The following is a 13837-nucleotide window of genomic DNA, read 5'->3' as shown; positions in this document are numbered from 1 at the left end:
TTAGGTGTGTATTTTTCCAATACGTTGGCATGGAATTTACATGGAAATAATGCTGCTGTACAGGGAAAGAAAGTATTGTTGGGCATGTTCAGTAGTTTAAAAAATGTTAGGGCTGTAAACTATAGAATATATATCAAAATATTTGACATGAAAATTAAACCCATTCTTTTATATGGGGCAGAAATTTGGGGATTTACACAAATACCGGTAGATGCTCTGGAAAAAGTTCATTTATATGCTTGTAAGAAATTATTAGGAGTTAAAATGAATACCCAAACGTGATGGTTTATGGTGAATGTGGACGAGTCCCTTTGTGTATAGAAGCACGTCTGAAAATAATAAAATATTGGAGAAGACTACTTATATGCCCTCATCAAGATTCCCTAAGAAATGTTACAATATGATGTGTTTGTATGATAGCAATGGCAAAACATATTGGGTTACCGACTTAAGGAACCTGCTGAATAATTGTGGTTTTGGTTACATTTTTAAATTAGAACATATTGCTTATCCAAAGTTGTTCATAAATGCTATAACACAAAGATTAAAAGATGTATATTTTCAGTCATGGAATGCAACTCTAACGCGTTCACCAAAGTCCCTGTTATATATAGCAGTTTCAAGTAATATACCAATGCAGAGCAATACCTTTTCAATGTTGGTCTTAGAAAATTTAGGGTAGCACTTGCAAGATTCCGATGTTCATCACACGATCTTTTAATTGAAAAAGGTAGATATCAAAATATTCTGAGAGAAAATAGACTCTGTCCACTATGTGACCTAGGATTAATTGAGGACGAGTATCACTTTTTACTAGTATGTCCGCATTATGATAAACTAAGAAAAGTATATTTACCAAAATATTTTCATATAAACCATTGTACATTTAAGTTTAAACTATTGCTGACCACTAGCAACACTGAAACCATAAGAAATCTTTCTATGTACATATATCATGCTTTTATACAAAGAAATTCAAGTTTGGAAATTATATGATTGTACCAATTGCTCCTGTAATCTTGATTGTACTATAGGCCTGTGGCCTCCTCAGTACGTTGAATAAATAAATAAATAAATAAATAAAATAAAGAATGTATCCTGAAGACATGTCTGTGCTGAGGGATGTTTCCAGATGAGCATCATGCAGAAATTGTATGTTTTGAATTAGGGAGTACATGTATTTGCATTGGTGATTTGGGTGTCAGGAGAATATCATTCTCTCAGTTCGAGTATGGTTGTTAAGAGATCAAACTCTAAAAGATATACAAAGCATTTCTAGTGTTTGTAATATTCCAAAGCATGTAGTCAAGACAAATTACACTCAGGTCAACTGCTAATGTGGCTGCATTGTTCTTGTCCCCTTCCCAATAAAAGTTGTGTGGTTCCTTTCCATAACTCAGGAACCACTCAGTGTTTCTCGTTGTAGTCCTATCAGGCAAAAATGATAGGGGCCTTTTACAATTCAGGAACTTTGTAAATATTAAATAATTTTCTTTCTGCGTATAGAGAATAACTTACAAACCATTCAATAATTCTTCATTGGACTTATTGTGCTGATCAGGAAATTGCTGATGTGGTGCCAGGTTTTTTTTAACAATGAAGATGCTTGTTTTGTTTTTGCTTTTTCTTGGCAACAAGTTCAACTGAGGGTATGGTTTGTTTTTGATGCCCTGTGCAGGGACAGATGCGGGGGGTGGGGGGTGTTACCCAAAACATCAAAACATGATACGTAAACCACTATCAATTATGCTTTAACAATCAAATCAACCTGTTATCATGGTAGGCAATGTGCATACATAAATGTCATCAGATGTCAATAATGGGAAGGGTAGCTCCCCCCCACCCCCCACCCCCAAAAAAATCTGGATCTGCCACTGCTGTGATTGTCTCATAAGCTTTTTATTATGTGGTTCAAGGGTTGACTGATAACGATAGTGTGGTTTCAGTGAGTGTTGACCTGGCTGATTGTGTGTCATATACACAGATGGCGTGGATTGTTACTCATGCTATCAACCACTAGCTTTTGTTCCTGACCCAGATTCCATGCTGGCTGGACACAGCTGTAATACTGGAGTAAAACAACTTTCATTCCCTGTAGGATTAAATGTCGACTGTAGATTCTTACCCGATTGGGTACACAGTTTATTTTGTTTTGCAGCCAACATAGAGAAACTGTATGCATTCCACTTCCTGGTGTCGGACAACACCACAAAGTCGTATGGCTGGGATTTGTATGACATACAGACAGAGTACCTACGTATGGGGGTGCCCAATGAGAACTGGTCCCTCACAAGCCTCAACAAGGAGTATGAAGTAAGTGATGGGACATTGTCTGTATAATGTAACATTATATAATGTAACACATTGTAACATACATAGTGTTATGTTCCAGCTGTGTGATACATGATCTTATGTTCCAGCTGTGTGATACATGATCTTATGTTCCAGCTGTATCTTATGTTCCAGCTGTGTGATACATTATCTTATGTTCCAGCTGTATCTTATGTTCCAGCTGTGTGATACATGATCTTATGTTCCAGCTGTATGATGCATGATCTTATGTTCCAGCTGTGTGATACATGATCTTATGTTCCAGCTATGTGATACATGATCTTATGTTCCAGCTGTGTGATACATGATCTTATGTTCCAGCTGTGTGATACATGATCTTATGTTCCAGCTGTATGATGCATGATCTTATGTCCAAGCTGTGTCACACACATGGTCTTATGTCCCAGCTGTGTCACTCATGGTCTTATGTCTGAGCTGTGTCACACATGTTCTTATATTGCAGCTATGTGATACATATCCCAGTCTGCTGTATGTTCCTGCCTGTGCCGCTACACCAGTGTTGGTCGGCAGCTCCAAATTCCGGAGTCGTGGGCGTCTCCCAGTACTCTCCTACCTTCACAGAGAAAACCAGGTAAGTCTGTCACACATATCACGATGTCTGATCCACTGCATTTAGAGACACACTCATATCACATAAATGTGATCTATAGCTGTCATAACATCATAACTCTGGATCATGTTCAAATTATGCAACATTCCAATATGGCTTCCAAGTCAGCCATATTGAAAACCTAATTTATGGATCAAGAGCCATTTGAAACAGGTTTACTACAATCATAATGAAAGGAAAGGGTCAAGTTGTGACATCACTATGACATTAATGCAGTAGAATTGTACTTGAGACCCCTTGCCTTTATTCCACTTGATATTGTTGTCGCTGTAGATGGAGGTAAGGTGCTCAGTCAGCTAAGACACTGCTGTTGCAAGTTCAAGATGGACTTCAATTAGCTGCACTTTTTAATGCAATCCCACCCATCTCTTAAAATACATTTGTGCCCCAAACACTTCCGTGAAATTACTTTGGAGAGGATCCCGTTCAATAGTCTTTCCGTGATCAATTATAAATTGATTGTTGTTAGTTCATGGATTCCAATATCTCCGAGTTGGCAGTAATCTGCTACAAGGTACACACAGCTGGACCTCCCCACACTATCTGTAATATCCGACTTACTTCTTCTGGTGATTACATAAAGGTGTACAACACAATCAATACTGTCTCGTACAGGTAGAGCAATGGTGGCATGTCTCATTAGGAAGGAGTTGGATGAGAGCTGGGATTTTAGATATATATATATATATGTGTGTGTCATTAGTTGGGAAGGTGGTTTAAGATGTAACTGGAGTCTCAAGCTTTAAGAGAAAAGTTTATGACTCCTATACACATAAGCTGCTTTTGTCTGTTAGTGGCATGGTAGTTGGTAAGGCATTTGCTCTATGAATACCTGGGTTTGATTCCCAACATGGTGACATCATGTGAAGCACATAATTTGTGTCACCAGTGTTATGCTGCAGGACCCATGAGGATTCTGGGATTAGAACAGGCCCCCGGCAACCTATGCAGGGTGCAAGAGGTGACCAAATGGATCGGGTGACTTGGTTGATTGCACGGCATGTATCGGTTCGTTCAATATCTGTCACTGGATTGTCTGGTCCACAATCGATTTTTTACAGGCCGCCATCATATAGCTGGAATATTGCTAAATTGGGTGTTAAAGAACACACAACAGCAGCAAGAACAACATTGTGGGAATATTGCAAAGAGCAGCTAATGTAGCTGTGATCATGTAAACTTTTTTTCTGACTATAGTACTAACTGTGATTTTGACTGGCTGATCAGACTGAGCAATTGTCGGCCGGCACAGAGCAGGGTAGTCTGATGACATTCAGGGTAAACAAGAAAGTCACACCAATTTCTTTTCCTTTTGAAACTTCTTTACATCTTTAATGGGGAATAATAAAAAACAACTTGCTGAGTAGAATTTGAATTTGTTTGAATTTGAAGTTTAGAAAAACTATACATTTTTGGGAAAGCCAAGCCTAAATAAACACAGTACACATTTATTAAACACAGTACTTGCTTATTAAAGGCAGTACACATTTATTCAACACAGTACACATTTATTAAACACAGTACACATTTATTAAATACAGCACACATTTATTATATACAGTACACATTTATTCAACACAGTACACATTTATTAAACACAGTACACATTTATTAAACAGAGTACACATTTATTAAATACAGTACACATTTATTATATACAGTACACATTTATTAAACACAGTACACATTTATTAAACACAGTACACATTTATTAAACACAGAAAACCTGTGATACTTCCCTTTTGAGTTATGTGCTTCGAAAGAAATCACAAAGCGATCAATGAGAGGATCACAATTACTTTGTATGGATTTAATTATATATAATTCTTGAAATGAGTTCAGATGTACAGTGAAATCTAGTATTTGTAAACAACAAGCATGTATTGTTCATGTTGTCTATTGTGGGAATGGTATTTAAAAGCCAAGTCCTGTCTGGCCGATATTAGATGACCACCATACACTTCTGAGCATCCATTGCTGTGTAGAAGACACACCGCTGTATTAACATCAGACACTAGGGAATAATGGTGTAATGATCAAAGCCGAATGTCCGTGCTATCTTGGTGGATGAAGCAGGAATCATGAGCCCCAGGAGATATTTGAATGGTGTTTAAAAGCCTTGAGCACATTAAGATTATCATTGATACAGATTGTAAACACTACAATGCCAAGTTAAAGTGAGTTAATATTGGGAATACTGCTGCATAGGATGTCAGTGGTAGATGAGGTTAGGGACATGGTGACCTTGGTAGACTTGGTGACCTTGATGTAAACGCAAAGACCTCAATTGTGAAGTATTACTGTCAGTCATCTGTTTTTTATGGATCTTACCAATATAGAATTAATTAGGCTTCAGCATTGTCTTGGTATCAGTAATGTAGACAAGGTAGGGAGATGGTGAGACAATCATGTCAGTATTTGCAAGTGTGTGCCACAACCACATGCCAGTATCTCAGGTATGACAGGAACTTGACAATTACTGAAAAGTTAATTAATGCCCGTCTCTCCCCAACTATGGTAATAATAGCCTGGACTATATCCTGGATGGATGAATACTGGCTGTCCGAAATGGATGTATTGCTTAGTATTAAATGGACAAGGAAAGCGGATGGAAGGACCCACTCACAGCTGCAAACTGACACATTCAAACCATACAACATTCTGTAGAATGCATCACGCCAGACACAGTAGAGATAGGCAACTATATATGCCACATTCAAACCATACAACATTCTGTAGAATGCATCACGCCAGACACAGTAGAGATAGGCAACTATATATGCCACATTCAAACCACTCCACCATTCTGTAGAATGCATCACACCAGACACAGTAGAGCTAGGTAACTATATATGCCACATCCAAACCACACCACCATTCTGTAGAATGCATCACACCAGACACAGTATGCCTAGGTAACTATATATGCCACATTCAAACCACACCACCATTCTGTAGAATGCATCACACCAGACACAGTAGAGATAGGCAACTATATATGCCACATTCAAACCATACAACATTCTGTAGAATGCATCACACCAGACACAGTAGAGATAGGCAACTATATATGCCACATTCAAACCACACCACCATTCTGTAGAATGCATCACACCAGACACAGTAGAGCTAGGTAACTATATATGCCACATTCAAACCACACTACCATTCTGTAGAATGCATCACACCAGACACAGTAGAGCTAGGTAACTATATATGCCACATTCAAACCACACCACCATTCTGTAGAATGCATCACACCAGACACAGTAGAGCTAGGTAACTATATATGCCACATTCAAACCACACTACCATTCTGTAGAAAGCATCACACCAAACACAGTAGAGCTAGGTAACTATATATGCCATATTCAAAACCTTTCAAAAATCTCCTGCACCAAATATTGATCCATTGAAAAGGTTGCACAGCTCATGGGATAATATCTCTGATTTAAGAGTCAGGAAAGCAGACATTTTCTGAGGGCAATATGCAACATAAAATCCTGAGTGGATTAAAACTTGCCAGAATGCATATTTAATAGCATCTAAGTGTTCAACTTGGAGTAATCCTATTCCAGTCTGTGATCAAACTTGTGGATAGGAACGGAGCTATTAAATATGAACACATGAGAGACGATGGTGAGCATTAAGGATGGGGCTTCGATGCTAAACATTATGCCCAAAGACTGTATCTTTGTCACATAACTGGTTCATGAAATGCCGCTATTCACCACTAAAACTGTGCTCACACAGAACAAATATTATTGGTTTAATCCAGATAGTAATTAATTCCCCTTTATGTTGATATGAAATAAACCTTATGCCTTGTCTTGTATCAGAGTGATCAAAGTGGCAGTGATTGATGCTTTGAACTGAAAATTATTTCATGGTTACTATTTCGCTTTCAATGGCTGTATTCGTACATGCCATTAGAAAGTCTTATGAAACAAGCATTTTAAACATGAGAAATTTGATGTCTTTATTTCATTTACACAGGATTTTCAATCTGTGATAAGATGGATTATCATACTTCCATGCCAGAAGGTTGAGATCTGATTGGTCCTTGTGATCTTGATAAAATACTGGGGAATAAATTTCTCAGCGGGGGAATAAATCTCTTACACCCCGGCACGAGCAAGCCAAGCTGCATGTGAATTTCTGAGAGGCAGAATAAATTGCTTATACCCCGCTTCAAAGCAAAAGCTGCAGAAAAAGTCAATGGCTCACGTGACATAGCGCAAGTTAACCTCAGCTTAATCGAACAGCTGTTTTCTGTCAATTTTGATTTGTTTGAAGTATTTTACCATATCATATTAAAACATGTCGATAAGATATATAATCGTTGTAGCAGGATCACCCCGGGTCTTATGCATCCCCTGTTAGGTTTCATACCTCTCGCCTCCTGAAAGAGTGAGTACACATTTATGCGACAGGGACCTGATGGATTGTGAGGTCAAGCTCCAGCTTGTGGTATAAAACCTAACGCCGGACACATAAAACCCCATGTACCCCTCATGATCCTGCAACAACTTATAATGTTAGGACCTTTTCCCTTAAACAGTTGATGTCATAACAAGATCTTGACCATTCCGCCTTTCTATAAGAGCATTAACATGTCATTCATTTTCGATTTAACATTGATGGTGTGCCTCTTCTTAATGTATCAGCAAGCATTATGTTGGCAGAGTGCAATTCAGTGATAACGAAAAGTCACTTTAATCTGGGTTGTTTCAGGCTGGAATTACTCGATGCAGTCAGCCGCTATCTGGATTCAGCGCTCGCTGCGTGGAGGATGAACAGTTGCTGCAGGCCATTCTCAGAGCCAACCCTAAATCTAAGTACATGTATGTGGTGGACACGAGGCCCAAGGTCAGTATAGAGGGGCTCAACATACATCTGGTGCTGTCTTCTTTTTAAGCCATCACCATGTTACTGTCTGTGCTATCTCTAAGAAAGGGTGGTGGGGTAGCCTGGAGGTTGAAGCATTGTTTTGTCCCACCTAAGAGTCTAAGACCCCCTAGGTTTGAGTCTCCACATGAATACAATATGTGAAAACTGTCCTGTGTCCATAATATTGCTTACAGCATTACAGCAGCATAGAATGATATATATACATAACAATAGATAGATGTTTATATAACAGATAAGGTTATATAAACATCTATCTATTGTTATGTATATATATCATGCTCATACCTAGTTTGTACATCATTTGCTTGATAACGGTGTTAGAATCTACACCGAAACGTCGCTCAATTGTAATAAAGAAGTTGCTCATCCATAACAATTTTGTCTTAGTTAGCATTCCAACTTCTAAATGCCACTCAAAGAAGATATATAGTAATTAGATCATCCCCAGACATTGGCATAAACATTCCCATCACAACATATACATACATTGCAATTTACATTTACATTTGCACCTGCTCCAGACATGATGTAAATTTGCTCCTGGTGCTAATATACATACATGAGTAAACGCGTGTGCAAATATACACACATATGTATAGAGGTGCATGTGAACGGGGTATTAACAACAAGTGGATGTGCCTCAGGAGAGATTTTACTCCACTTCAGTTGCTTTCATACTTTATTTTACTATTTCCAGATCAACGCAATGGCCAACAAAGCTGCAGGGAAGGGATATGAAAACGAAAACTTTTATTCCAATATCAAATTCCAGTTCTTAGGAATAGAAAATATCCATGTAATGAGAAGTAGTCTACAAAAGTTGTTAGATGGTGAGTAGATGCACAGTCCAGTTTGGTGTTTTAGAATGACTTGAGAAATTATTGTTGCTCTTTTAGATAATTTCAAAGCAATTAAAATTTTTTTAATGTTTAGATATTTCAGATACTAGTAATTTGAGTATGTATCTATTTCATTTGTGATTTGAAACTTCTCTGAATGAAGTTATATGTTTCCATGATTGAAGTCTCCAACAAGGAACTACAATAGGGCACTGTACTAGTAGGAAGACCTGTACACGGATCACTAGCTGATCTGTGTGATGTTTCAGTCTGTGCTGTGACCTGTGTGATGTTTCAGTCTGTGACCCATGTGTGATGTTTCAGCCTGGGACCTGTATGATGTTTCAGTCTGTGTCCTGTGTGTGATGCTTCAGTCTGTGACCTGCGTGTGATGTTTCAGTCTGTGACCTATGTGATGTTTCAGTCTGTGAACTGAAGAACCCATCGATGAACTCCTTCCTGTCGGGTCTGGAGAGCTGTAACTGGTTGAAGCACATCAAGGCAATGATCGACACATCGGCTTTCATAGCTAATGTGAGTACTGTTCCTTACCACCAGGTATTTGTTTGTCAAACATCCCTCCTGTAATGTATAGCTAACGTGAGTCCTGTTCCTTACCACCAGAAGTTTTCTTGGCCAGATGTCCATCTTGTTATAGTTAATGTGAGTCCTGTTCCTTACCACCAGGTATTTGTTTGTCGAACATCCCTCCTGTAATGTATAGCTAACGTGAGTCCTGTTCCTTACCACCAGAAGTTTTCTTGGCCAGATGTCCATCTTGTTATAGTTAATGTGAGTCCTGTTCCTTACCACCAGGTGTTTGTTGGTCAGATGTCCATCTTGTTATAGTTAATGTGAGTCCTGTTCCTTACCACCAGGTGTTTGTTGGTCAGATGTCCATCTTGTTATAGTTAATGTGAGTCCTGTTCCTTACCACCAGGTGTTTGTTGGTCAGATGTCCATCTTGTTATAGTTAATGTGAGTCCTGTTCCTTACCACCAGGTGTTTGTTGGTCAGATGTCCATCTTGTTATAGTTAATGTGAGTCCTGTTCCTTACCACCAGGTGTTTGTTGGTCAGATGTCCATCTTGTTATAGCTAATGTGAGTCCTGTTCCTTACCACCAGGTGTTTGTTGGCCAGATGTCCATCTTGTTATAGTTAATGTGAGTCCTGTTCCTTACCACCAGGTTTTTGTTGGACAGATGTCCATCTTGTTATAGTTAATGTGAGTCCTGTTCCTTACCACCAGGTGTTTGTTGGCAAGATGTCCATCTTGTTATAGCTAATGTGAGTCCTGTTCCTTACCACCAGGTGTTTGTTGGTCAGATGTCCATCTTGTTATAGCTAATGTGAGTCCTGTTCCTTACCACCAGGTGTTTGTTGGTCAGATGTCCATCTTGTTATAGCTAATGTGAGTCCTGTTCCTTACCACCAGGTGTTTGTTGGTCAGATGTCCATCCTGTGATTCTATCTTGGATTGTACAGAGGCCTAACTATGACCCTAATGAGTCAAGTACAATCAGGATTTTTTTGTTTACTGAAAAAGAGTTTAAGACTCTTTTTTTCGTTAGACAAACAATTCCTGATTATGTATTTAGGACAGACAGGGAACCTGTATGACTTGTAATTGACATGTAACCTTTTAATTGACTTGTTATCTTCAAGTATTTCTCTACTTCAGGCCATTACCGAAGGCACAAGTGTATTAATCCACTGCTCTGATGGATGGGACCGCACAGCCCAGACCTCTAGTCTTGCTAGTCTGATGTTGGATCCTTACTACCGGACCATACAGGGATATCAGGTAAACTTGGCATAGTTTCAGATCTATAGGTTCAGGTCGAGGTGTTTTGACCATTATTTTGAAATACTTGAGGCTTTATTTCTCTTATTACATTACCAATATGCACGGCTCGAATTTGTGACACTAGCCCGCAAGTTTCCAAATTTCCCCATTGTTTTAACATTACAAGGGCATTTTATTTTAAAACGTGGGTTGGTAAAGTTTAGTTCTAACTCTGCCCATAGGGAGTTTCAACCATGATTGAATATATGTGGCCTCATTTCTTTATTGTTGCCACTGATAGTAAAGAGTCGGCCATGATTAGAGGATATATGTTTCTCTCTTGTAGCTACTGACAGAGAAGTGTGAACATGATTTGAGGATATATCAGGCCTTGTTTCTCTGTTGTAGGCACTGACAGAGAAGTGTCAACATGATAAGACAATATCTGAGGCCTTGTTTCTCTGTTGTAGCCACTGACAGAGAAGTGTGAACATGATTTGAGGATATATCAGGCCTTGTTTCTCTGTTGTAGGCACTGATAGAGAAGTGTCAACATGATTAGACAATATTTGAGGCCTTGTTTCTCTGTTGTAGCCACTGACAGAGAAGTGTGAACATTATTTGAGGATATATCAAGCCTTGTTTCTCTGTTGTAGGCGCTGATAGAGAAGTGTAATCATGATTGCAGGATATATGAGGCTTTGTTTCCCTATTGTAGGCACTGATAGAGAAGGAGTGGCTCTCTTTTGGGCACAAGTTCACTGACCGGTGCGGCTTCCTGGACACCGTGGAGGCGAAGGAAGTGTCCCCCATCTTCACCCAGTTCCTGGAAGGGACCTGGCAGATGACCCAACAGTTCCCATGTGCTTTCCAGTTCAATGAGAGGTTCCTGCTCACGATCCATGACCACGCCTACTCCTGTCAATTTGGGACTTTCATCGGCAACTGTGAGAAGGACAGGCTGGACTTGAGGTAGGCTGAGAGGTCCTTACTGTCTCAATACTGTCAGTCCGTCTCCAAAGGATCACATGATCCTTCTTGAGGTCTATCCTGTCTCAGTACCGACAGTCCGTCTCCACAGGATGATGTTTGAGAGGATCATATGATCCTTCTTGAGATCATATATCTCTGTCCGACAACTGGTAGTCTAGATCACATACTTTGTGTACCCCTCTGATGGGTGTAAATTGGCACGGCTCCCATGGGTGAAAGCTATGAACACACAATGCCATTTAGAAAGAGGTCAAATGTTACAAATGTACTAAAATCTGTACTGTGCTAAGAAAGTGTTATCCCAAATATAACACTTGTTACAGACGTTTGAGAAGATCATAAGATCCAGTCAGTGTGATCCTTGCAGTGTGTATGATAATGTGTGTAACAGAAAGACAGATATAACCCGATTTATTCATAGCAAAATATAGAAAAAGACAACTTGAGTCTGGCTGTTATGCTGAATATAAACACCCTTTGTTTTTTTTATATAACATGACAACTTTCTAATATTGTACTGTTTATTTCATTTCTCCAGGTTGAACGAGCGGACGTACTCACTATGGGGTTACCTTGCCAAACATATGAATGAATACATTAACCCTTTGTTCAAGAAGGAGTATGAGATTTCACACCCGGTGCTAATCCCCAACACTCGGCCGCAGTGTATAAAGTAAGTAGCAGGAAGTCCTTGGTGGCTGGTTGGATTAGTAATGGGGACACCCTGATCTTACAGATAAGCCACTCATGTGTTGACTTCTGTGTCTTCATGTTCTTGTCAGAACATCTTAAATCTTATATATAACATGCCCGTGGCTTGAATTTTGCTGACTGAAGTAAAACACTGGTTTTAGTCACACATGCGTTCAGCTTTGTGGAAATTGTTTGACAAGGGCCATGGAACAAAGAAATCCACACACACCCAGGGTTCCAGGGTAAGAATATTGGTCCCCCTGCCATACTTGTGACAAGAGGCAGTTAATGGATCTGATGGTCAACCTTGGTGACTTGGTTGATTCAATGTCATTGTATCCCAGTTGCATGTATTGTGATATCAATCACTGGGTTGTCAAACAAACAAACACACAAACAAACAAACAAACAAACAAACAATGTAGAGACATCAAGAGACTTCCCTCCAGGGTTGCCTCTGTAGGGACACCAAGGCATCAGAGGGTGACTGGGGTCACTGGATGGCAGCAGTCTGACCCAGCCACTTGGTCTTCTACTCTTACAGGTTCTGGAAGGGCATGTACAACCGGTTTGAGAATGGGATCCACCCCCGGGAACATGTGCAGGATATTCTGAGTGCAGCCAAAGATCACAGCTCCTCTCTGGAAGACCATGTTAGGCTACTGGAGAAGGTGGGACATGTATATTTGTCATTCACAATTTTTCTTAGTTCTGCTGACTGAAAGTCAAGTGAGCATATGTCATGGTCTGCTTGTCCTGTGTTGATATTGAAAACATCATCGCCTCAGAAACCACTTGACCAATGACGCAGAAACTTCCAATGGTTGTTTGTTCCCACCAATGGTGACACCGCAAAATTCTTCAAAATTTGAATCTGATTTTCAATATCACCTCCACAATAGCCATTTTGCCAGAGTGAGTAAGCTGAAGTTTGCCCTCTATGTTACTTCAATTGATGATATCATAGTTTGTTCAAATCTATAGAATTAAATGTTAGTTTTTAGTTGTACACAAGACTTATTTATTAGTGTATAATATGCACTCGTGTGTTATATGTACCCTTAATTATGGGCAATTAAATTCTTGAAAATATATCTGTCATGTATGATACGCACATACTTTTCATTTGTATCATTTTAGGCTGTCAGCATAAACTACAAAATTTACAATCGTCCAACTCTGTTTTTTTCCTCACCAAAATTATATTCTAATAAGAGCCCCCTATTTCTAATTTTGAGAGCGCCCCCGGCGCTTATCAAGTAGAATACAGTATATTTATATAGAAAACATTCAAATGTCTATACTGACAGTCACTGTTCTTGTAAACTGTTGCCTCCATATCCAGGTGAGTTACAGTGCCATGGCACTCTTTTCTTAGTTGTGGTTCAGAGAAACTTTCATAATTTCCCATTAACATTTGTCATCTGTACGGAGTAGTTATCATCATTTTTCCTGTGTGGAAATAATCGTATCATATACCTGGGTTTTGTGGTTACATGTGACAATGGTGTTCTGATGTATAACTTTTGAAGATATTCACATATAAACCAAAATAAATGTTCATAACTGTCCGGCACTTCTGAGAGGAAGAGGGTCGGGCATATTGAGAGCTAATATTTCATCACATGTAGTACCAGATTGCTTTTCCTGAA

At 39.2% G+C, this 13837-nt stretch overlaps 1 protein-coding gene across 5 annotated transcripts in view; it reads left to right on the top strand.

The window, feature by feature from the left end:
• Positions 1-13837, top strand: part of LOC124137488 (myotubularin-related protein 6-like) — a 107491-nt gene that overhangs the window by 81161 nt on the left and 12493 nt on the right. For all 5 annotated transcript variants that reach the window (XM_048387640.1, XM_048387641.1, XM_048387642.1 and 2 more), the window contains exons 4-12: positions 2159-2313; positions 2795-2923; positions 7697-7831; positions 8571-8703; positions 9137-9246; positions 10395-10517; positions 11218-11471; positions 12031-12165; positions 12730-12856. In XM_048387640.1, coding sequence (XP_048243597.1) covers positions 2159-2313; positions 2795-2923; positions 7697-7831; positions 8571-8703; positions 9137-9246; positions 10395-10517; positions 11218-11471; positions 12031-12165; positions 12730-12856 — 1301 coding nt within the window. The remainder of the gene's footprint in view (positions 1-2158; positions 2314-2794; positions 2924-7696; positions 7832-8570; positions 8704-9136; positions 9247-10394; positions 10518-11217; positions 11472-12030; positions 12166-12729; positions 12857-13837) is intronic.

The sequence above is a fragment of the Haliotis rufescens genome, unplaced genomic scaffold, assembly GCF_023055435.1.
Source record: "Haliotis rufescens isolate VD_foot unplaced genomic scaffold, xgHalRufe1.0.p SCAF_7, whole genome shotgun sequence".
In the NCBI taxonomy this organism is placed as follows: Eukaryota; Metazoa; Mollusca; class Gastropoda; order Lepetellida; family Haliotidae; genus Haliotis; species Haliotis rufescens.
The sequence above is the reverse complement of the archived record's forward strand: the minus strand, read 5'-3'. Positions and strand labels throughout refer to the sequence as shown.